The sequence below is a fragment of the Haplochromis burtoni genome, unplaced genomic scaffold (genome assembly GCF_018398535.1).
Source record: "Haplochromis burtoni strain Fernald_Lab_line unplaced genomic scaffold, NCSU_Asbu1 Contig_7, whole genome shotgun sequence".
NCBI lineage: Eukaryota > Metazoa > Chordata > Actinopteri > Cichliformes > Cichlidae > Haplochromis > Haplochromis burtoni.
In genome coordinates, this window is record NW_024582368.1 from 154,415 (window position 1) to 180,269 (window position 25,855).

Genomic DNA, 25,855 nt, shown 5'->3' on the forward strand with positions numbered 1-25,855 from the left:
TAAAATTCAAACATCTTTATATCAACTCCAGCAAAAATACAAAGTTCTTAACATAAAGATGTATCATTCTTGGGATTACCACAAATAAAGCAGGTATTTCTTTCTAATATACAAAATGAAAATCTTTAAATAGCAACTGTAAAGAATAAACATGTTCAAGTCTGGTATTTGGTGGGCTGTTTTACATTTGCTAAATTAATTAGCCTAAATGGAGTTCTTAAATAACAATAAAAACATGGTAGATCTGTTTTGCATTTACAGATGATTTATCCTCTTAAAGAAAATGATCATAATCATTATTATAATAATAAAACTGTGCTAAAATGGTATTTTTTCCTTTGACAATACACTAATGTAAGTTACTATGACGGAAGTAAACAAACGTCACATTATGAGAACATCTAACTGTCAGTGAAAATAAAACAAAGAAATGGAAAAAAAGAGATCATAAAAAGTAAAACTGCCAAACACCTAGATGCACAACTCAGAAAGGGACTAAAGCAACCCCAAATATTTTAGATCCAGCTTGCGAAACACGATTAATGCAACGGTCCGTTACCGTTTCATACATACTTACCAATAAATACACAAACTGTTCAGGCCTTTGTTTGGAGGAATTTTGACGAATAAGCTAGAATTCCCAAATCATCTCCCATAGTTTACAGCTTTTACTTAACTCTCAAACGGGATTTAGGGGCATAAATATTAATGGGAGGTTTCATGGCTGCATTGTGAAACGGTCTAAGCATTAACAAGAATAACCACATGCAGACGCAGGTAAAATACTCAAAAGTCACCAGAATGTGCAGGTAACACTGGGTGCAATTGTCAAAAGTGACCGTGGAGGTACATAGTGACGAAACCTCAAAAAACATTTTAAAAAAAAAAGAAAAAAAAGCTACAAACTTTTGTCATGACACATATATAACACGCATGTCTCTTAACAATTCAGATCTCAACATCTAATACAACTATAATAAGAATAATTTTATGTTAATGCTGTGGGAAAATGGGCACAAAATAAATCTCAGGTGGAAGATGAATACGAAAATCTGAACGCCTTAATCAACGTGAGAATTTGCAGATGAAGTGTGAGGCACATACTGTGCGGAACGGAAACAGTTTGCACACACTGTGTGTAGCAAATTAATGCTGACTGCCTCTCTGGGAACTGAAAGCTGTTACAAGCAGAGGACAGGAGATTTCACATTTAGCAACACATTCTATTACATTACACTTCATAAATAAGGCACCTGGTCACAGCAGTCACATATTCACGCTGTTGTGATTTGAACACAGGCTGGAGATACAAACTGCCAACTTACATAGGAAGCTTAAACGCAGTGCATGCTATCATCTAAAACGATAATTATATACAAAAACAACAAAGGAAAAAAAAAGGGAACAAAAGGACTGTGAACAAATTCTTATGCATCCCAGTTTGATGCTTGTTCTCCTAACTCTGAAAACATTTGTTAGGCAGTTGTCATCTCCAGCCGTGTCAAGAGCGCTGAAACATAAAGCCAAACGGCTACAACTGCCAGACATCACGCTGGACTGGTGTCAGTCCTAAAAACACACCGAAATCTGAACAATACGTCACATTTGCATTTTCACACTGACCGATAAACAAATTTCCAAATGTGTTTCTTCTTCACATTTACCTACTGCAAAAGGTATTCTCTGAAGAGTTTGGTGAGTACACAAAATAGACTGGGTTTGGTCCTTCGGAGTATATTCCAGATAAAAGATAATAAAGAGGCAAATCTTCTAAATAAAGATGATCTCTCTGTCTCAATCTTATTTTGAGAGTGATGTCCTTGTGCGCTTCGCTGGGGTGTCTGCAAGCTTCAGAGCCCTCTTGGTTGCCAGTTTTGTTGCACTGCGTGGACTTCTTTTTACCGGAGACTTTAAAGCTCCGCTTCTCGTCAGTGTAGGTTCATCAGTTTTCCTAACTGATCTGGGAGATGCATGCTGTGTTGTCGAGGACTTCGTGGCCCTCTTTGAAACATGACTGGGGCTCCCGCTCGGAGGGAGAGCAGCCTCCATTTTTCTCTGGGATCTTGTTAGCACCTGGTCAGGTGAGGTTGGCACCTTGACATCTGTGCTCTGCTGTGGGGTTTCAGCAGCATTCTCTGCATCTTTGATCTCAGTAGGTGTACTCTGTGACAACTCCCTCGACTGGATTTTTGCAGAACTTGCTTCAGTGTGCCTTTTGTTGTCCGCTTTGCCTTTAGGTGTGTCGACAGGGTTATGTTCGGCTATTTTAGGAGACCCAAGTCTCTGAGAACATCTCTTAGGCAACTCCTTTTTACTTGTATCTCTTGAAGCTCTACCACTGCTCTGAGCCCTCACAGCTTTATATTTTACAGTTTGCTTTGATTTTTTGTTAGCCAATATTTTTCGCCTCTCCATTTTCGCCGATGACTCTTTCATTCGTTTGCTGACAGGTAATGCGGATTTTTGTGCCTTAAGAGACTGCTTCAGATTTGACTTGGAGGACGACTTTGTGGTGGCAAGTCTTTTAATCTTGCTGGTTTTTAATATTTTGGATGCCTTTTTCAGTCTACTAGTAGTTTGCTGAACCTGCATCTTCTCTCTAATATTAGAATATTTCCTCAGGATCCTTGCGCTAGCTGGATTCTTTGATTTTCCAGAGGATTTCTGGGATTCACTTATCTGAGCAGAAGCTTTGGCAGAGGAGTACTTTGTCAAATTCTGAGAACTACTGGAAAGATCTCCTCTCTCTTTCCCTTTGACTGCATTTGCTTCTTGCTCCAGTGCTCTAGCAATCAGCTTCTGACTCCTGGGGTTGCTCTTTACAGGAGAGGCAATGGCAAACTTTTTCAAATGCTTCTTTAAGCGCTCTGCCTGTACACTTGGAAATACACCCTGAGACGTCCCTGCCGCACTTGACGAGTTGTGGAAGCACAGCTGACTTTCTGACGGAAGACGTGTGGTCACCTTCTTGACGATGACAAGAGATTTTGTTTCCGTTGATTCAAGGAACCAGCGACAAATGTTGGAGAGATTAAAACCTTTCATAAAAAGCATTTGGACTGGCGAGTATTTCTGATGCTCTGCAGATTTTGGTTTTCGTGCCCTGCGCTTACTTTTCCATATAGCTGCCTGCCGGTCTGCTTTGTTTTTGTATTTTGCTGCTGGCTGACCCTCCTTATCCATTTGCACCCAACCTTTTTGCATTTTATCATATTTAATATTCAGATTTGTAATTAGCTGTTGGCTTTCTTCTGCAGTCAAAGTCTCAAAGAATTTGTTAGTCGTTTGTTTTGGGGGCTCGTGCCTAGGAGTAATGATAGGGCCGTGTGAACTGTGGGACACGGATGCAACAGACCCAGAGGGGGACCTCACCTGAGCTTTAGTTATTCTTTCTGGCATTATTCTGACAGGAGAAGCTACATCGTTTTGTCTTGGGGCTACAGTATAAGCACTAGTAGAGGGGACAGGGATCAGTCTTTGTGATCTTAGTGCTAATTTTTTGTTGTCCACTTGTGGCAACTGAGTAACAGACTGCAAGGCTATTTCACCCTTACTGGTCTCATCACTCCTTAATGGCATTCTTCTTTCTGTTACAGATGAATCATTATCTTCTACTGACCCGTCTTCTAAAGCTGCTACATTTGGCTGCACGGCAACATTGCTTGCTTCTGTGTTCCTTTGAAGAACCCGTTTACTTCTTAATGGCATAATCTGTGTTTGCAATTCTGCCTTTACGGGACTTGATACCTCACCGCTAAGTTGCACTTTCTTACTGTCATCTGCTACAACCTTGGCAGATCTTAGTTTCTGTCTGGCCTGCAGTCTTTGCTCTTCAACATTCGTCTCCATTTCTTCAGATGGAGTCTCTACTGGTTCAGTATTTTCAGTGTTTAATTCCACAGTTTCAGTTACTGTGTTTGGTTGAGACAGTTCAGAGGTTGGAGGATCACAGGACTCGTTTAGAGGAGATGCAGGAACAGCAAGTGGACAAGGAAGAGGGAGGGAAAGAAGCTGCTCAGGGGGTGCTTCTGGAGATGAAATGGGAGTGGCAGGATTTGAAATAGAATTCGATACTGGAGTTTCAGGTGGCTTCTGGTTTGCAGATCTAAGCTGACGTTTGGGCTCAGGGTTTTGAGGATCATCGGTAGGCTGATCATCTTTTAGGACTTTCTTTTGTTTCTGGATTTGTTTAGGCTTTGAATTTGGGCTTGACTGTGTGTCAGGAGGGGGTTCTGTCACCTGCTCAATGACAGCAGTCTCAATTGAGTCTTTAGGTATGCGTGTGTCAGGTAACGGCTTCTTCATATTCTTTTCATTAGCGGTAGAGACAATAGTTACCTCAAAACTATTGTTGGATGTATTTTGACTCGATTTTGCTGCAGCTTTACAAGGTGATGTGGCGTTACCTGGTCTACGACGCAATTTCCTGTCAGAGGCAGATACGGGTCTTCCATTAACATGACCCACTATCACCACTTCTGTCTGCTTCAGCAGCTTTGATACTGGAGGTTTGCTACCTTTTTTCCTACGCCAAGGTGGCAACTCCTTCAAGAGTGTGTCAAGTGACTTTGAGGATACATCATAGTCACTATCATTATCATTTTCTATCTCTAAAGGCGTAACACTTTCAACTACTTCAGGTGTTTCGATTTCTGTCTCTTTCGTCATCATCTCCTCTACTGAAACTGTGGTATTAGCGCTATCTGTCCCTTCGCAGTTCTCATTGTGTATTCGTGTCTCTAGCTGAAGTTCCTGAGGTTGCTCATCTGGCATTATTTCCTTTTTACCTTCGTCAACTTTATTCAATGTGATGCTATTCTGCTGGGGAACGGGTTCACTACTGTGCAGTTCATCTGATGAAATCTGGGACTCTGGTTCTTCTATGGTATTTTTCTCTAATGGCTCAAGGGCTGTTTCTGCCACTGTTTCCTCTGTACTTTCATGCATTTCCTCTTGAGGCTCTGGGTCAGTTTCTTTTATTGCTTCATTTGTAGCGTGATCAACACTTTCGTCACTTCCTGTAGTCATCCCTACATCTGCAACTGCATCCTGTTCTACTTCTGTGTCTTTAACGGTTTCTTGGCTCTCTGTTGGGGTCCTTAATGGAGATGAAGGACTAGACTGTCCCTTGTTCTGACACTGATCTGTCTGACTAGTTTCAACTATAATATCTACTCTACTGGCTGCTACCTCTATGATATCCTCTGTGCCTGGTATCACGCTATCATCTGTCTCCTGTGTAGGCATTTGTTGATTTATTTTCTCCGTGCATGATCCAACAAAAGGCATATCCACAGGTGGCACACCTTCAGGCTTTGAAAGTATTTGCTTTGGAGTGACCAATGGTGTGAGCTTTGGCATTGGATTAGGACAGTTACCCTTTCCAGCCAAAGTACGAACAGTTTTTAACTCCCAGATTTCATCTGGCCCCAACCACAAATGTCCTCTGGTGCTTTTTCTGGCATTTCGGCGTGGTACCATGCTGTGCCGCGGCTCCTTAACACACTCTGTAATTGATTTGTCAATAAAAACAATGTCACAGTGGCCAAGATCAGGGTCAACTATTCCTTTAGATGGAGAGTCCTTGGTCCAATGATCAGAGGACGACCTGATGGTCTTCCTGGCCGTCCGCACAGAGTCTGAAGAACTGTTGACGGGAAACAGTTTTGCTGGTGTATCTTTGGGATGTCCAATAGTTACCCTCTGCCTAGCTTCATGTGTGTGGCTACCCTGATTATGTCTTTTTACAGAAGAGCTCAGTCTGGCAGTCTGAGTCTCTGTTCTGGTGGATGAATCAGAGTTCTGTCTCTCCTCCAAAGTGTCAGAGTGAGTAGAAACAGTGGGACTGAGCACACACAGCTTCTTACCAGCAGCATCATTAGAGGTCATAATTTTGATCTTAAGAGGTGCATGATCACCATGACGGTTCTCTGCATCTACTGGATGAGCAATGGGGGTCACCAAAGCCTGGTTACTCCCTGACCCAGGGCTGCAAAGATCCGAAACAGTGCTAGGGGTTATAGACGATTTCAGCGGCACAGCATTTTCTGGAACATTTTTCATTGCACAACTGCCTGGGACTTCTGGCTTGGAAGTGACTTCACTGGGAAATCTTATCTCAGGGTGTGACTTCTCAGGAGTCACTGCACTGGATTTTGCAGTGGAACAAGAAGTTCCCTTGACACCAGAGGTACAGTTAGAGGCTTTATGTGTACTGGAGGATGCAAGTGCTTTGATCTCCGTCTGTAGAAAACCTATGGCATCTACTATCTGTCTCTGATGGTGGGGGCAGAGCTTGGCCATGAACTGTTCCAGAGTGGAGGTGGACTGCAGGTCTTTAGCCTTTGCGAGACGGCGGTCCGGAGACTCACTGGGAGGAAAAGAAGAAGGAAACATTAAAATCTCCATCAATCTGAAACAACACTGGTTCATTCTTTTGACTGATACGAGCTCTGCAGATAAGTGAGTTTTCATCTTTAGTAGTTAAAAAAACCTGGAAGCAGATTTATGTTTGTGTGAAATAATATACACGTTTATATTTTTTTATTCATATATATTTATTAGAAGAATAAGTGATACTTTTTAGAAGCAAATCATTTGTCCAGTGAACTTGACCAATTACAGCCATTACATTTTTTTAGTTTTTTATATTTTACATTAAGAAAAAAAAAATCATACATGCACAAGACATTAAGTAATGGTAGCCCATTTGGTTAAACCATGTCGAAAACATATTAGTTATAATACTAACTACATTAGGGGCAAAAATCAAATATATCAGACTTGTCAAGTTTATATGTCAAGTTTTGTTTTGTTTTAAATGACAAATGCTCAAGTCACCTTTCACAATATAAAACAAACCAATGAAAGAAAAATCAAACATAACTAAAGATATAAAAAAAAAAACATGTTACTCTAATACCAAAATTTTATTTATGCCAATGCAAATCAAAAAATTAATAATTGTGCCAAACGAGTATCGCTCTTTATTTCTAAGTTACATTTATGTAATAGATCTATTACAAAATCCCGATACCTTACTACATTAAGAGCCTTTAAATCATAACATTATGCCAAAAATATATCCGCGACTATGAAAAGTTGTTTTCTTTGCTTAACAAAAAAAAAAAAAGATCTTTCAGAAGCTGCACTTTGGGTCTTTAAACAAGAAAACATTGCATTCTGCATTCATGAGGTGATATGCTACAAAGCTATGCTGAGCAACAAAAAAAGACCAACAGTTTTGTGGGAGCAGCAGATTCTGCCAAGTAAAAGATCAGCAAGTCAGAAATAAATGAAGTTGTGCTAAATTATATTTTGTCTGAAAATAAACTATAAATCATATTTACACACAACTTTAGCTAATACTACATTGCCAAGCAACACTGGACAACATTTTTTCATTTTGACATCACAAACATGAATTTTTCATGTCTTTTGTTCAAGTTGGAACAACTATTGCCACAGCAAGCTAAGGCTGCATAACAAATCAGGTTTGCTATGCCTGTCCTCTGTGTTAGAAGCTACATAAAAAGGAACAAAGTGAAATTTCATGGATCAAACCGGTTATTATATACTAGCAGTAAACTGCACTACAAGCATGAGCAAGACAACATAATGGTGACTTTGTTTTTTTTAATGAATTTCAGCTTTATATCACAAAAGTTTATTGTATACTCTCTAAAATGAGGGTGTGAAGGCTGTAATGAATGTTCAGCAAGCAGAAAGACTATTAGGACGTTTCTGGGCTTATTCTTGAATCCCTGATATTCATTGTGTAGTGTAATAGTCAAAGATGGAAAGCTGTACTGCAGGATTTTTGGCTCTAACCATGAAGCTATTTGTACAGCATGTCAAATATCTCAAAAGTAAATTTTAGAGCTTTAAAAATACATTTTAGAGATAAAAAAAAATAACTGTAACTAGAACCTGATGATTTTTTTGCTAAGCTCGTCAACTTCACATCCCTCCCTGCAAAGCCTAAGCAGTAAAGTGGAGTACCTGAATAACTACTGGTGAGAGTTTCATCCCTGAGGGTTTTTCCACTCTGTTTCTCTGATCATTGCTACAAAACCAAGTACTTTTTCTTCAAGTAGTCAATCTAACAAGCACAAGCAAACCAAATTACATACCAGCTCACAATATTTCACAAGCAGAAAATTGTGGATGAGTAAACTCATTCACAAAGTTTACACACTGTATACAATAGGAGGATAAATAATCTCAAAATTACGATCTGCTATACAAGGGCATTTATAACATCCTTAACCACTGACCAGATTTTTAACTGGTCAAGAAATATTTTAGGCTCAAAGAGAATCTACTTCTTACAGTGATTACTTGACATTAAACACACCAACACCCCATTGTTTGTATTCAATAAAACAACCCCAAAAGATAAACTTCACCATACAGAACAAAATCCCCAAATGACAAATATGATTTAGTCCAATCATGCAAAAATACACCCAGTGCCATTCATTTATATGCTATTAAAGTGACATAAAATGTACAAGATCTGTACATATTTGTATGGATAGGGATACTCCGCAATCAGCTGAAGAGTCTCAACATTTAAGCTTGTAGAGCGACTTCAGTCCTCACATGCAAAACTTTGCCCATAATAAATTAGTACAGTCTTGCTCCGCAGCTATCTCTTATAACAGTTAGATAAACCTTTTAAGATATATATACACACACAGGCTTATTATTATTTTAATAAGCATTGAGTTTAATTAAAGCTGTTTACATTCTCAATTTAAGTGTTAACGTTACATTTTAATAAAAAAAAGCTTAATAAATACTAAATTGACAATATAATAAAATTTGGAAGGTATCTAAGAAGAAGTAGGTTCTAACCCATTTTAACAACATAGTTCCTTCAACGCAGAGGAAATGTATCATGTCACGACCAGAATAAGTTCCCTAAACTGTTCCATACCCAAAAAAAAGTATAGACAGAAATATTTATATATAGTTTAACTTTTATACTTATATCAATATGATTACCACTCTGCTTTAAATCATTTGCCTTTACACAAAGAAATTTACAGTATAGTGTTGTGTGCATGAGATTGCTACATAAAACAGCTTTGAGAACAGTGATAGTGGTGATATCGGCTTTCCAGATGAGGTAGTCAACCACTGGATTTGCTACAACAGAATGTAAGGAGCAATCAATAAATGATCAATAAACCCAAAAGCGCTTTTATGACTTTAGTATATCAACTTAAATGCATTAGACAATAAAGTTTTATATTTCAGCAATGCCTGAGGATTGTCAGTGCAAAAATAATTTTATTACTGAAATCAAATCAGTGATTAGATTTAGTTGTATATGTACATCTGTAATTGAAGCAACTACTGGGTATTATGTTGTAAACCATGGCAAGCGATTCAGATGTATTACATGTTTGTTTTTTAAATCTGGGGTTAATATCCTTGAACCATAAAAACACTTATTAAATAATAGCTAAAGGTGGAGAATAAACAACAGAGGATTACTATATTATAATTATAGTTACAGTAGAGTTGTTACAGTGGTATAAATACAAATGTGCAAGGCCCTGAACTACATCTGTGTAGTGTAAGTTTCTGTAATATGACAGCAAATATGATTAAAACCCAGTAAATCTTTAAAAACAAAAAACAAACAAAAACTCATTACCAAAACTTGCTAGACCTGTATGGAAACCTGACAGAAATAATGGGTCATGAGCCCATAATGTTTAGCATCCTGAGCTGTAATCAATAATGCACAAGGAGGTGTCCTGATCAAACTAATGGGCAAGGCTGGGTCAAAAACCAGGCAAAAATTCAATGAAAATAGCAACATGAAAAAGGCATTCTGTAGAGGTTTTTAAATGCAGCCCTTTCCGCATGGTAACAGCACTTTAAGTATTTGTTATTTTTAATGAAATGGCATCATCGTGAATTTTAGTGAAGCAGCTAACAGCTGCTTCTACTGTCAACCCGCTACCCTACATAGTCAGTTTCAAGAAAGGAAAATTGCTGGTGGTTGTAGTTTTGTTGTTGTCCAAATATAAACACATTTTTGGTACACTATCATCTAATCAATTGAAAAAAAAAAAAAACCCACACATCCCAGTATGTGTGCACTCATGTGCAAATGTACAATCTATTCACAGAAGCCATAACGGTAACAAGAAAAAAAGCCTAACCTACCATTTTACATTCAATTAATGAATACAGCCAATCAATGTATTTTTTCATTGAATTTTTGCCATGGCAACTTGAAAACAGGGTAAGCATGGACTGAGGCATGGTTGTAACCACATTAGCCAATCTGGATTGTTTACAACTGTTAACAAGTTACAGTTATGATCCTCACTATAGAATGACAGAAAAAAATATTATTTTATTATCTCTCATGGGTGTATGTGTATATTATATGTATGCAGTATTTTTATGACAAAAGATAGCAGAAAGGTTTGTATCACATCTCACGATAGAATACCTGAAGTTTGAAGAAAGAGGAAAAAACCAACCAAAAAACCCCCCAAAACATTGAAAAAAAAAAAATCACATAGAAATGTAATGCTCTGCAGGCTTACACTAGCACTGAAATACTACAGATTACTGAAAATAAGGTTGTTAAGACGAGAGAAGGACACACACTCATCAGTATGACATCCTGAATGTTACCATTAAAAAGGCTTATTTGGGTATTCAATTCTTTTCTATTACAGGTGATTTCTTCGGCAATGATTTAGCTGAGGTATGTAGCTGAGGTATAACTGTTTGTCTAGATGTGTGTGTAGTAATGCATTATTTTAAACATAACCTGAGTGTGTAGAAGGCAATGGAAACTATTGCCAACCATATGGCAGATTAAAATGTACAGAACTAAGTAGAAGTAGTGGAAAAAAACCACTGTGCTTGTGAGGATGAGCGAAATTAGGATGTTTTAAAAGGCAGATAAAGTCCAGAATGACATTATGCTATATTCCATATCTTATACATTTATATAAATAATAGGTTAGTATGCGGCCATACTTCCCGCTGTCTGTTTCCAACGATATCTGTAAACTTTGAGACTTTTAGTCATTCCATGCATTAATTTACTTCATATGTTTTCACCCAAACATACTTGCATACTTGCTCTGCATACTTGGAACTATTTCATTTGAACATGACCAATATTAAGAGAGAACACTATGGGGCGCCACATCCTTGTACAAGCTTCAGTTTGGCTCTGTAAAGAACAGAGCAAGGAGTGAATTTTTAAAGCTTAATTTGAGTCAATAACTAAAACTTAATTACCAGCATGCTATTGTATTTCTATAATTCTAAAATAAAAAGCATGCCCTCCAAGCCACAACATACACTACTGGGAGACACTTGTGTGTTTACGCCCTATGCAAACATTTTTAATGTAATAAGTGCTAAATTTAGTGATAAAAATTAAATAAGTTAATAATAAATAGAACTATTAGAGATGCAATAAAGACGGGTATTGCCACGGTCTGGCAAACACAATGATTAAAAAGGACACCGCAGTTAGTATGTTATGGATGCGTCACTCGTTTGATAAGAAGCTGCCGTCACGAAAATCAGTCCCATTCTCTTCAGAAGCACTCTCTTTTTTGTCATAAAGACTGTGCTGGGAATTTTGGACATCCTTTTGTTTGGGGGACAGTGAAATGCAGGGTTCTTCCACCTGGCTTATCAGCTTCATTTTCTTTTTGGGAGGATTTTTTAAGGTCCCCAGACGTTCTTTAACTTTGTATTCCAGGGTGCTGTGCGGGATGCCATAAATCGATTGTGCTTTAGAAACACTCATTTTCCCACCCATCACCACCACAATGGCCTCTTCTAGCAGGTCTGTGTTGTACTGTCGATATCGCCCTCGTTTCTTCCTAGGCTGCTTGTTACTTAGGTCTGACTCTGAATCCATTGGATAGTTCCCCCCCAAAGTTTGGCAGTCAGAGGTAAAACTCCAGTATTTCTTCTCCGAACCTGAGCTATTTAAACCTCTGTTGCTGCTGGTGGTGGTTTTCTGGATCTGCCTGGGTAGAATGGAACAAAGCTTCTTACCCAGGCCATTCTCATAAAGTGAACCTGAATAGTCAGTGGACACGGAGTCCCATGACGAATCTATTCCTGTAGCCAAAACTTGGACCTGGGGAATCTTTAGGTCAAAGGACGGTGAATGAGACAGAGAAAGGCTTTGGTCTCTGCAGGCCTGCTGGAGGTTTCCTTTCTCACAGGCAAGTGACTTTGTCAAAAGTCCAGCAGCTTCCAACAACCTTGGTATATCTTTAAGGTGCTCACTAGCTTCATTTCTGGTTTTGAGCTTCAGCAGGGCTCCCAAATGAGTTTTGGAATTCCAGGAACCGGAAGCATTTCTGAAAACGTCATTGGGGCTGCAGCTTTGGTTATGGGTCTCTGGGTCGCTTTCCAGATCAGGTTCCTCTTTGATGCGCAGTGAGTATGCAAGAGACGAAGAAGGCTTATAACAGGTGGAGTGGCCGAAATTCTCCCTCCTCCTCCCATCCTGTAGGCTCCTCATAAACAGCCCGACATGCCCGTCCGCTCTCAAGGATCGCCTGATTGGATGGAAGGAAATTGGGTGTAAGCAGAGCTTGCACAGTGCCCTTTTCTCTTTACTAAGGGAGGATGGGGTGGGGAGGGGAGGATGTTGGCCACTCCTTTATTATATGACCTTGCTTTGGTAACATCACTCGAACAACTTTGTGAATGTGTGTATGGCTTTTGAAAAACAAAAACAAAAATAAAAAACAAAAAACAAAACCCCAAAAAAGACTCAAGTTAAACTTTTTTTTTTTTTTAAATATGCTGCCCCCTGCTGGCGAAAGTGTTGTTAAATTTAGCAGAATGTGCTCTTTTTTTTTTTTTTTTTTTTTTTTTCATAAAACATAAGGGAAAAAAGAAAAAAGAAAGGGCAAAGAAACAATGAAAATAAAAAAACAAAGAAGATGCATTTAGTAAAATACACTGAAGACTTGGCATTTCTGTGGCTCAAAAAGCTTGCCCAGGAGAATGGACTATTTGTAACTGCAGTAAGGGAGTCTGATGTAGATGTAGATGTAGATGCAGGGCGCAAGATCTATGACATACAAAGTAACTAATGCACCAAAAACTCTTGACAGTTTATGCGTGACGTTACCACTGAACAAGCACAGCAATAAAAGAGTAAGCCAGCAAAGGGTTCTTGCAATCTATCAAACTCAAGCTCTAAGTTGCAAAAAACAAAACAACTGCAAATTATTATTCTTAATTATTCAATTAATCAAGTTATATTGTTCCCCACCCCCAAAAAAAGAAATCAGTTGCAGAGCTCTCAGCAGTTTCCAGAGCCTGACACTACTGGGGTGCAAAAACAAAACAAAAAGAGGGGGGGTGGGGTCCTTTGATTTGGAGTTTCACAATTTGTACATCTTAAATGGAAGATAGAGTAAGCCACATCCAAGAATATGTATCAAGTTCATGTACAATATTAAAACAACTCATGTTATAGGTGCTTGAGCAATGCCATAGATAATTATTAAATATTTAAATTACTGATCAATCATTCTCATTTTACTTGACAGAAAGAATTAAGTCCCTGAAATTCTTCTTTAGTTCATCAGTGGGACTTTCCCCTATAAATACTGTTTAGTATAACCTATAACATTCAGTCCGCATTATCTTTTATTCTGGAAAAAAAAAACAAAAAAAAAACAAAAAAAAAAACCCCAAAACAGTTTCATGTGGGTTTACGCATTATGCAATCTGCTGCAGTGGTTTATCGCTGTATATAGACGCAAGAATATCAGCAGTGCTTCGAGTCATGTATTAAACTACATTTACCATAAGGCCTGCCTGTATCTTGCCAGAAATTAATTAAAGAGAACCAAGAAAAGTCAAGCTAGTAAATTACTTCTAAACCGCATTTACTCACTACGTAACAAACTGCTGCTGATAAAAGGGACCCGTCTTAGTACCGCAGAAAAGAGAGAAAGAAACTGTTCTTACCCCTTCAGCATGGTTGTGGCCGGAGAAAGACAGGGACTATTGGCAGGCAGGCTGCTGCTATAGCTTTTCTTTTTGATAGATAAATCAAGAACTCCATCTAATTTTAAAAAAGGAAAGAAAAGAAATGTAGATTCAATGTTAAGTTCTGACCACAATCCAGCCAGTGCACCAGCTCAGTACTTACTAAACTACTCTGTGGTAGATGTGTTTCACACTACCTTGCTCACTGGGCTCAGCCACGGGCTTCTTGATGGTGAGGTCCAGAGGTGCATCCTGATCAGCCATTAGAAGCTTGCTTAGGACGGGGTTCTGGTTGTGTGCTGGCCCAGACAGTGTGGCAGCAGGGCTTGTAGCAGGAGGAACTCCTGAGAGCAAAGGTGGGGTTGACAGGCTTTGGTCAGAGTGAGGCTGGGAATCCGAGCAACTGACCTGAGGGGAGCTGGTTTTTGAGGTATATTCAGCAGCAAACTGTCTGATCATTTTCTGAAGAATCTCTCGAGCCACTACTGGAATTTGTGGGTCTGAGAAATTTGGCACATCTAGGAAGAAAAACAGAGATAAATACTTTTCAGTCAGCATTCCTTTAATAAGTCATCAGTCATGGTTAATAAACATGCAACAAACATCCAAACTATGTTCGAAGGATACTGTAACAGTAAGGAAAAAACTCTTATTTATAGCCTTGAAATAAAAAAATAAAATAAATAAATAAATAAATAATAATGCACACACACACACACACACACACACACACACACACACACACACACAAGCCTATTAAGGGATGGATAACGTGCACCACTGTGTTTACAGGCAGGTTCCCTGTGTTATGCTTTTGGTGTAATAACAATGAAAAACACTGATTTACCCACTCAGAACTAAACCTCTGAGACTCACCTTTTCTGCAGAGGACTGCATTGAGAAATTCCTCAGCCTGTTTCTCTAGTCTGCTGATTGTGATTTGATCTTTACCCAGTAGAGGTTTCGATGTATCTTCCAGCCCCTTGTTGTTTAAGTCAATTAAGTGTTCCTGTCAAATTGGAAAACTGTTAAATTGGTGACCTTCAGGCATTCAACAGGATTCGTATAAAGACATTTTTATCCTTCAGATGAGCGTTTACATCAAATTAATTAGCCCAACAACTGTAGCGAAACATGATGGATTACAGATGTGACTAAAACTAAACAAGCCATAGCAGACTACTAACGTTTATCCATCATCTAAGCCAGCGTTTGAAAGAATAAAGGCAACAGATTTAAGTCTGCATTTAGGTTTCCGAACTATGAAAATCTGGAAATCAAAACGTAAAAGGAAGAAAGAAAGAAAACAGAACTCTTACTTTGACTTTGTCTCTTCTCAGACAGCAAAAGGGACAGTTTTCATCAAATGACCAATCAGACACTGCTACAGGCTCAAAGTCTGCAGGAAAAAAAAATCAATAAAAAAAACAATGACAATCAACACAACATGACAAAAATCATGGTTATTTCACTTTTCTAACCAACTAAGCAATATAATCTTACCAAGTCAACATTGAACAATATTTGTTTAAAATCCCCCCCACCCTCCATTTTTTTATATAAATATCTGCAGCGAATAACACTGGTTTGGAGTCTTAAGCTTAGCAACCATAATCACAACCATAATTTAACAAAAAAAATATACTAAAAAAAACCTCTAAATTATACACACAGGTAAAAGACAACAAAACCTCAGAGGGTTTGATTTAAGGCTAAATAGCAAGTGCAAGGAGGGACAACATGCAACAATGTACAGTCACAGGTTGGGTAACAAACTACAAAAAACTGGGCATGTGCAAATAGCTCAGTCACAACTGCCACTGGTGTTTGTCTCTCCTACTTAACTAAGTAGATGAAAACAGGGGAGTGACTGTGGCAGGAAAGTAATGCCATGACGTTGTTGGTTTTTTTTTTGTTTTTTTTCAAAGAAAGAACAATGCCAAAAAGGGAAATTAAATTTGCAATTAAAAAAGTGTCAGATGCTTAGGTTGAGCTTACGTATGTGTATTAAATACAATCCAAAAAAAAAAACTATTATCTGAACCTATCAAAAAACAAATACTTACCCAGTGGGAAAAACAAATAATACAGTATTTGGGTTCTGCTCTACCAATGCAATCTCATTTTAAACAAAAATAACTTAAATACCTACCGGTACATATATAATATATAGCATTCTGTTTTGCCTATTGGTATTATTATCAACATTCAGTGATCATTTTCTTTATCCATGAGTAAAGTGCTTCATTAGAAATAGTTCTTTTCAAACCTACAATGTTCCATTTTCATGTTTAAATCGCACATTCATTTGTGCACAACCCAAAAACAAAGCTCTAAACAGAACCGCATGAATAAAATGAAGTAGTGGGCCATAATGAATATGTGCTGATTTTCTTTAGAGAGACTGACAAAAATCAGGAACTCATTTAATCAGTTCAGTTGAATTTTAAGCAGCAACTGCTACTGCACAATGTCTACTCACTACACAACCCAAATAATGCTTATTATTGTCTCACTAACGTCATACACTGTAGGGCACTGGAGACTTTTACACTGGCTACATGCCATCCAAAACACATACTTTGTAAAGACATAAGCCATTTTTTTCCCCTGCAGGCAATGACAGTGTCTCGTTTTTAGTGAATGTGTACCAGATGGTACAATGCAGTAGCACTGTCATAATAAGAAGACAACAGTTTACACTGAAACCACAAAACTGTTGTTCATACACTTGCATGATTGTGGTCAATAAAGACACTTACCCTTAAATGATTTCAGGTCCTCTACCAGCGCTGAACCAAAAAGACCTTCGAGAATACTCTCAGAACCTGAAGAAACACATGAAGTTCAATAAATATATTTGTTATCAGCAGTAATAACATGACGTGTGTACAACTTCACTCACAGTAAAGAGTTTGTGCTGAAGTCAAAAACATAGGAAGTTCAAAATGAGTCTTAAAACGATGCAAAAAGGTAAGGTTACCTAAAAATAATAACAACATCAACAACAACAACAATAATAATAATAATAATAATAATAATAATAATAATAATAATAATAATAATAATAATAAAGTTTGAACCCATTTAATTAATTTATGAGCCAATGTTGATTTTATTTGTAGCTAATGCTGATACAATTGTGATTTTGTTGTTTTTTTTCTTTGTTTGGATTTTTTGTCAGTCTCTGTTTGTGTCAAAAATTAAAAATGAAATTTAAAAAAAGAAAACTATATTGCGATAAAATAGACAAATATTAGCAATTGCCATTGACTGATGTTATTTTATGTGAAAGTAGTGTACTGGCACTCAGCAAGCAAAATTTCACATATGAATACAATGGATAAATCAAATTAACAAATGAAGTGTGTCCTAATGAGATGTTATGTTTCTGCAGAATAATAAATGCCTTGATTTTGCTTCTCTTTTCTTTTTCAACTTGACAACTGCTCCGTTTTACTCTCTTCTAACACACATCCTCTTGCCTTGCAGGTTTTTACTTCATCAGTAAATACAAGCCCTCCATCCTGTTGCCAAGCAACTAAGGCACCTACAGAGTTGAGAATGACTGTATGGCGTTAACATCAAAAAGAAACAGCCAGTAACAAGATTGCTAAGTAATTCTGTCAAAGTACCCTATAGATTGATGGAGATGATGAATTCAAACAAAAACTAATCTTCACAGTCCTCTAAATGACTGTTTACAGTTCAGGGACTCGGTGGGATACATCTATATATGTTGCAAAGACCGTTTCTGAGATCTAATGTGTTATGCTACATAAATCATAAGAGAGCACCAACACAATATGAAATGTCTTCTTACTGCTGCAGGGTCAGATTAACCAATCCAAAACCACTACATGCGTTAAATCAACCACTAAAGAGGTCACACAGAACATCTGTCAGCTGAACTGGATTTTAAATGAGAGTGCACCATTCCAAATGTGCCAGCCACTTTAAGGCCAAAAGTACTGACTCAAACCACTGTGACAAAAACATACATCACATAACACATGGCCACAAAAACATAAATCGGTACCACTGAAAGCCTAAAAATTATTGTGCCTGCATGAAATGAGCATCAATCAAGTTAAATCAGCCAAATTGATTAAACTGATCTGACAACACATCATAGCAAAAGCATACTAACACTTCATCTTCACACATGAGCAGAGAAATTGGTGATAAAATTATCAGCCCTTACCATCCACTCTCTTCCAAATCTCACAGTGAATTGAATAAAAGCTGTCATCTGTTAAAATGCCTTACACTGCTTCCCTGCAAATAACCCACCCACTTTTCAGCAGAGCCAAACATAAAGAGAGGGGAGGATGAAGTAGTGAAGCAAAGCGTTGCCTATAGCTGCAGCATGATTCTGTTTCTGGGTTAGTGCACAGGACTTCAGCTGAAGCTATCCAATCGTATTTCTGAAATATTTCAGAGGCACGAGGAGAAAAGTAGGTCATCCACTTTCGTTTGACAGTGCAGCATGATGACATCAAACTACTTTTTAGGAATACCGTTTAGAGCATTTAAAAATGTGTCACACTCTAAACTATGACTTTGGGGCAATATTATAGTGTTATAGTAGCAAAGCAAACCAGTACAGTAGCTGGTGAAAACACACCCACCCGCAAGCTTCTTTAAAACCAAACCATTTTGGGACCGGCAAGGCAACGTGAGAAGAGCAGGGATAAAATATTGATAAAAGTGCAGAATTGTCATGCAAGCCCTAAAAAATAAATGAGCTTGTAAACATTTAAAAAAAATTGGCTCCAGTTAAAATGCCTAATAAGCAGCAGGAAAACACCAACAAGCCAATGTCTTGTGTAGCCACAGTTAAACTTACCAACATGCAAAAAAAACGAAACAAAAAAACCCCAGAAACTTTATCGTAACCTGCACTTAACTAGTTTACATTAATGTGAAGGATTTGCTGCATGTGCATTTCCCATCTGAAGGGACATCCACCAATGCAATAACACCAGACAGCCAAGCCCTTATTTATTTGTGCAATCTTCTGTCTCTCCCCCCCCCCTTTTTTTTTATTACTGTAAATACATACTGCAGCTTGCCTCAAATAACTAGCTGAGTGAAGGCACCACTTAATTGATTAGATATGCTGCAATGAAAAATGAAATGAGAACAGCAATTTTTAGAATAAAATAAGACTTTGGTTTCTTGACTCTAACATTAAAGACATTGAAAATAGAATAAAAGAAAATTGCACTAAGAAATTAAAACTGTGTAACTATTACCATTATAATGCACATTAAATAGATGTTAAATAGCTGATGTATTAATGTGTAAAAACAAAGCTGTAAATTGCAACCATGCTTTATGGAGTGGTTTAATGAGCTTTATTAAGACGTTCAGTTCAACGCAGCTGTTCCCACATTACTCCAATAACTGGGAATCATTATTAGGACATTTCTTTTTTTAATTGCAGTGAAGTGTATTTCAGATTTTTTTTAAATAAAGTAAGAATCTTTAACCTGAGCTATGATTATGCATACGCACCTGAAAAACCTTCCATTTACAATGGGGCACCTCTGTAAGTGATTGGCTTTCAAAGACTTTCCATGCAGGAAACCCACAGAAACAAAAAAAAGATATTTCACCTAGCCAATATTACCCACAGAGGTTTACCATGAAACTCTGTAGGTATTTTCGTGGAGCTTATGCAGGCTGACGGTGAGCAGCAACTCTGTTCAATCTGCTTTAGCCTTCTTCTGACCTACATCTGTAGCCAATCAGGGAGCAAAAGATTTGGAGTGTGTGACACCATGTCCTTCCCAAAGCATTTAGAAAAAGAAATCCCACAGATTTAGGATCAACTTAACCCTACTAAATCCTAACTTTAACCTGCGGTGTACTTTACTGATGCATGATTTGAAAAAAAGAAAAGAAAAAAGAAAAGAGGAGTCTTTCCTGCATACCTCAGGCAATTTCCTTTAAGGGGCCTATGCACAAAAGCAGTGAGCAAACCCCTTGTTATTTTTGCACCACACTGTAAGTGCACAACACCACGCATGCTCATAACAATGTAGTTAATTCAGTAATGTAATATACATCAACCTGACGCAAATCTATGAGTCACTTAATACTCAAAAATTCTAGCTTATTATAAACATGTGACCCAAACACAAGTGCATTATGAGAGCATTAAGCATATGCGAGTGCATTAAGCACAAACCACTGCTGCCTAAACCCCTCTGTACTATAAGGCAAAGGGAAAGTGACAGCAGGAAGCTACTACACACAGAACGAGGCTCCATACGTAACTAAACTGTATTTTGATCGATTACGCGACACTGTACAACAGTACAGAACCATTGCTTCCAGTTAGCTACAAAAAATGTGTTAGAGCCTCAAAATCAGAGTTTAATTCTATTTAGAGTGCTTCTTTAAAGGAAATCCCAACTCAAGATGTTCTACACATTATCTCAGAAGGGGTGTCTCCAAACTCATAGAAGAGGTTCAAATTGTTATGAAGCCAACATAAACCTTGCAAAAGCCATCATTTTTGGCCACAACCTCAGACTACTGATTCACTTTCCAAGAGACATAATCATTCAGGCCCCACACATTTCACTACATCCCCAATTGTATGATAAGGAAAATTCAAGAAACTAATCAGTAGGTGATCATGTTAAAAACAACTTCCTCTATCTAACAAGAACAGCCCATGCAGGTAACATAAATGAAATACTATCAGGAAACAAATGCCCTTTATTGTGTACACTGCAGTGACCTAATATCTCTGGGAGAACAAACAACTGCAATCTTTAAACGTGACGCACTAAGCACTGATGCAGTTGAAAACCTCCATATGCAGCTAATTGGTCTGCAGAAAACAGCCTATCACGATATAATGAAACACTTGCTATTTGATGAGTTCATGCAGACCACACTTCAGCAGAATTATTGGGATAATACTAAAAGTCTTATCTATCCTTCGTGACTTAAACTTAATCAGCTGCATTACTGATAAATGCTTCAGCTATTATCATTTCATAGAAATAATGTGCTGTTCCTTGATTTTCTTTGGTGTAACCGCTATTAGGCCTGCTATTATAGCTGCAAGACGTTATCTGCAACATGTCTACTACCAGTGCATTTATCAGTAATACAGTTGATGAAGATGACATTTTTTAGTTGGAATTTATATTTTAAGTGGGAAACATCAGTTTTACTAACAGAAAAAGTTTGGGAATACTACATGATCAAAAACTGACTGTCAATCTTTCATCTTTGAACAACTCATATTTTGAGATTACAAGAATCCTCAGATTGATGCTCATGAGAACATAATTTTGCATATGATGATCTGAAACCCAAGTCTGCCCACTACATAGAGGCCGAGCTTTTAATCTAACAAAATCAATGTCACCAAAATATGATTCTGTTCATCTGGACGTACCGTTTTCAGTGGGAGAAACTTTTCGTCACTCACCCAAGTGACTTCCTCAGTATCAGCTGACTGCAGGTTTCCCCAATCTTATAAACAGTATTTGCGCTGGGAGGTCAGTTCCCTCATTATAATTATTTATGATGAAGGAACTGACCTCCCAGCCCATTGTTCCTTCAGTCGTGCTAGTTTCAGTCGTTATGCAAATGTACTGTTTATAAGACTGGGGAAACCTGCAGTCAGTGGAGACTGAAGAAGTCACTTGGATGAGAGACAAAACATTTCTCCCACTGAAAACGCTACGTCCAGATGAACAGAATCAACTTTTGGGGGGATTTACTTACCTGGATGATTGAGCATGCATCAAAATCAAAGTCATTTACCCTCACTTTGCAACCCACGAAAAAAGCAGCTCGCTGTAGGTCAACAGATAAGCTTAAAAGTTACAAGGGCATGAGTAAAAGCAGAGTTTGAAACCTGACTTGGCCACTATGGATTTTGTTCATAACAAGCAATATGCTGTAGCTGGATCAGGCAATGAGTTGGCAGCTTTGGACAACTACAGCAAGGGAAAGAAAAAAAAAAATACTATGAATACTTAATATGATATGATGCAAACTGACATTCAAATGGTGTAATGCTGCACAAAGCATGACTTTGAATAACAAATATGAGATGCACAAATGCCCGAGCACACAGGCAAGCCCACACTCAAAAGGCAGTCACAGAGGCTGTTGGTCATGTCTTGCAAAATGATACGAGAAATCAGCCAGTTCTTTTTGCAAATTAGGAAGATTTAGGCCAACAGAGTGGGCATGCTAGAGCAGAAAACAGGCCATACCCAAGTTGCACTATAAACAAGACAATATGCCTGATGTCAATATTGATTTGTTTGTTATTTGTTTGAGCAAATCTTTCAACCCACTCACCCAAGTGTCAAAGCCAAACATGAATAACTGACATTCCAGGCATTTTTGAATGTTAGCTGGTGTGGTTGAAGTCCAATTTTCTCCAAATCCAGACAGAACATGCATTTTCAGCCACACAGTTTGCATCTGGAGGCTGATGGACCCATGAACACATATATAGGCAAACATACTGACAATTGTTGCCGCTGTTCTATGGGACAATTGTGCTTGTCTCTGCCCTGCAGTTTTAGTCCTCACATTAAATACACAAAGACAAAATGTCCATTTCAGCAACAGCAGGGTGGTGGCGTGCAGCTCTCTCCACCAAAAAGCCAAACAAAAGTATGTCCTTGTTGTCTTGGACAGAATATGCCATTCTACAACTAGCAGACTGATGCTGTTGTCATGCACTTGCAGCTTTACTTATAGCCTAAACACAAGGGACATTTGTCAATCATAAAGGAGGGACTGAATAACCAAACAGTCCTGGCTTTGCAGCTAGTCAGAAAGCTACTATTCTCTCTCCAATTTCTTAGCAATGACTAAAACGGCACTCACCTAGCACTGCAGCTGGAATAAGTTTATTCATTCCACATATTATACATTTCAGTGTTATAACCAATAGTTCGTGTTAAGGTTTAGCATTTAAAACAGACAGCATCATATGCCTAAAACAGCTAAACCTTTACAAGTTTTGCTGGTCTGTGATAATAGCTTTTCTTCTCTTCCTAATAATGTAATCAGAATTTAACCAACTGCTAAATAAGCCAACAGCAGAGAATATATGACAATCCAAACTCTAGAATTCCTAAATAACAGGAAAACTTAAAACATTAGCTTTTATGCACACACACACACACTACTGTGCATGGGTTGCTTGATCATTATACATCTCAGCATGATCTATACATAGCAGCCACATAACAAGAAATTAATTTAATGTGACATTTTGAGAACATGAGAAGTAGGGTCCTGAGATTTAAAATAATCTGTGTATTCTATGTCAAGTCTTTGTTTTCAAATCTGTTTACAATTGTGCCAAAAAGGGAGCTCACAACCTACAGTAATATCTAAGTATGAGTATTTTTCAAGTTTTATCCAGCCAAAAACAGCCCGTGCTGTATTCTTGTCAGAATATGCGTAAAACATTTCTAATGTGTCCTTACATGAAGTAAGAAAAAAAAAAATACATGTTGATTTGACGATAACAACCGGGTTCACTGAGCAACTCAGTGATTCTCATCTGATCAATCTGTGACAGTGAAATGTCCCCACTGGCTGTTGCTATGTTACCGAGTCACATGGATTTAAATGGACTCAAATGGACTCTCCTTCTTTTTCTTCAAGCCACTCAGTCAAACAGTGTAAAACTACTAATACAAACGCTGGCCACCTATCATTATGTGTGGGAAACAATAATTAGATGGTGATGTAGAAAAGGAGGAACCAGGTAACTTCTATACTGCCCACAGAGGACTTTAGAAACGGACACCACAGTTAACCCCTGTGCACACCAATCATTTGTCATTTGTACAGAAACTGAAGCATTTTGTTTGGTTGATCTACTCTGGATGTATTTGCACCGTGCTAGGCACATGCCTTGTGCAGCTTTTCAAGTTGCGTCTGTTCTTACAGGCTATTTTATCACTAAGAATGTAGCGTTTATCTGTTTTGTGTGCATTACAAAAAAACCTAGCAAGTATAAAGCCATGAAACTTGATAGAGAGGTTTAAAATGGCTCATTCAGCACCCCTACAGTTTAAATGTAAAGTTTAAATGTACCTGTATGACAAGGATCAGGGTGAAATCCCAGGCTAAGTGAGTTTGTGAAATATTTTGTGTGTGATTGTTTTCTTGTTTGTTTGAGCACAAACACCGTGTTTGGCTGCAGGATATTAGTGACAGGTAACACACTGCACACAGACTAGTGAGGATATGTAGCTGAACTCATGTGCATAGTTTATATACTTCAACTAAGCCGTGGTTGTCTCAACTCCTAACTGAATTAAGGTGCTATGCTTCCATGTTTATCTTAAAGGGGTATAATGTTTACCATGTTCACTACTGCACGGAAAAATAAGGGGTCCCACCCTCCACCCCGGGACGATACACACAATGCAATGGACGCGAAACCTAGAGCCAACAACTGCTTTTGTAATTACCTGTTTTAACGTCAAATGTTGGAGAAGTTTATATCGTCGAAAAGGGAAACAGATTCTGCATTGGGGTCTCCGCCACTTCCTCCATTCACTAATGCGAATCCTCGAGTAGCAATTTGAGAAGCAAGTAGGCTAAATGTTGACTGAAAACATCACCTCAAGGGTATATGTCGCCCTCCCCCATCCAACATACAGTATCAACAACAACGGGAAGACGTATTTTAGAAAACGACTGCTTTTCGGCCGACACACAGAGACACTCCCTTTAAGCAGGGCGCCCTTTAAACAAACTAACGTAACGCCACTACATACCTAAAGTCTGCAGTCGACGCATTATGGACGATAAAAACACCAATTGGACCCAACAAGTAATGCAACATTGTCGCAAACTGCGACATTTAACTAACGAGTCCTGCTGGCTGCCGTGTGAAGGAAACAGTTGAGGACAAAAAGTCGCTGGGAGAAGCCCCGAGTGAGTGCGGTAATAGATGGTTATTTACACCGATAAAGGTCAAACAGAAGTGAAATTCAAGCCGTGCAATTGTGTGCCGTGCAACAAGCATTATCCTTACCTACACATTGAATGAGTTTGTGTGGCCACGAGTCAAGTTCCTTCCGAATGCTGTATCTGTCGATTGTGCATTGCTGCCTTTTACACAGGCTCGCCATTTTCTATAAGTCTTCCTTCTGGCGGCAGCACTACGGAAGCAGGAAGGACTGCGTGAACGCGCACGCACCCTGCGTCAAAGGCGAAATCACTCTCAGTATGCAAAACTGATAGTCTGATTAAATCAGTCTGTTAATCAGTAACTAACTAAATAAATGCAATTAAGTAATCTATAATATTTGTATTACCCATGTAATGACTTTTTAAAATAGTTTCTATTTTAAAACGTGCTTTTCCTTGATAGACTACATTTTACATTTTAATTTAAATGCTGCTATTTCTATTCTTTTTAATTTTTTTTATTTAGCGCTTAAAGCTCAGTAACTATACTAGAATCATGAATTACTTACAAGGCAAAAGGGTGTCAGGTTTAGTAAGCAAGAATGTAAGTAATTGACAAAAAGTTACATTGACATTGAAGCCAACCACCTTTATCAGTTTTTAAGTTTTCGTCTCTCCACCAGAGTCTAACTTAGCTATATTAGAGAAAAATAGCTTCATGGCAATAGTTCATGATTAGCTACAAAATTTCTTATATTGATCATTCTCAAAGAAGGAATCCTAATGACAGCTGTCAGGTTACAAATAAACAGCATTGCCAGGTGAAATACTGTAGCATTTTTCTGTTGTATTTTATTTTCTATATAGTTTTGTTTTAATAAATTTTTTTTATCAATGTTCTCTCGACGTC

At 38.1% G+C, this 25,855-nt stretch overlaps 1 protein-coding gene across 4 annotated transcripts; it reads right to left on the reverse strand.

Moving 5' to 3' along the window:
- On the reverse strand, positions 1 to 25,212 carry LOC102314498 (ligand-dependent corepressor). Of its 4 annotated transcripts, none has more exons than XM_005913885.2 (7): positions 25,070 to 25,212; positions 16,782 to 16,847; positions 15,339 to 15,418; positions 14,896 to 15,028; positions 14,217 to 14,537; positions 13,999 to 14,095; positions 1 to 6,370 (listed from the first exon to the last, which is right to left on the reverse strand). In XM_005913885.2, exons 1-7 carry the CDS (start codon positions 25,164 to 25,166, stop codon positions 1,801 to 1,803), a joined length of 5,364 nt encoding a protein of 1,787 aa, XP_005913947.1. In that variant the 5' UTR covers positions 25,167 to 25,212; the 3' UTR covers positions 1 to 1,800. The 4 variants fall into 4 exon arrangements, with proteins under 4 accessions (XP_005913947.1, XP_005913948.1, XP_042080516.1 ...); XM_005913886.2 differs by having other exon boundaries at positions 25,074 to 25,195; XM_042224582.1 differs by lacking the exon at positions 25,070 to 25,212 and adding an exon at positions 18,224 to 18,257.
- Positions 25,213 to 25,855: the final 643 nt, after the last annotated feature.

Bases quoted from the DNA above. Each gene is read 5' to 3' on its own strand.
- LOC102314498 (XM_005913885.2), bottom strand. From the start codon at position 25,166: ATGGCGAGCCTGTGTAAAAGGCAGCAATGCACAATCGACAGATACAGC. The intron at 15,029-15,338 runs GTAAGAGTTCTG...CCAATTTGACAG, and splicing joins TGAGAAGAGACAAAGTCAAA to GAACACTTAATTGACTTAAA. The intron at 14,538-14,895 runs GTGAGTCTCAGA...TTTTCTTCCTAG, and splicing joins TGCAGTCCTCTGCAGAAAAG to ATGTGCCAAATTTCTCAGAC.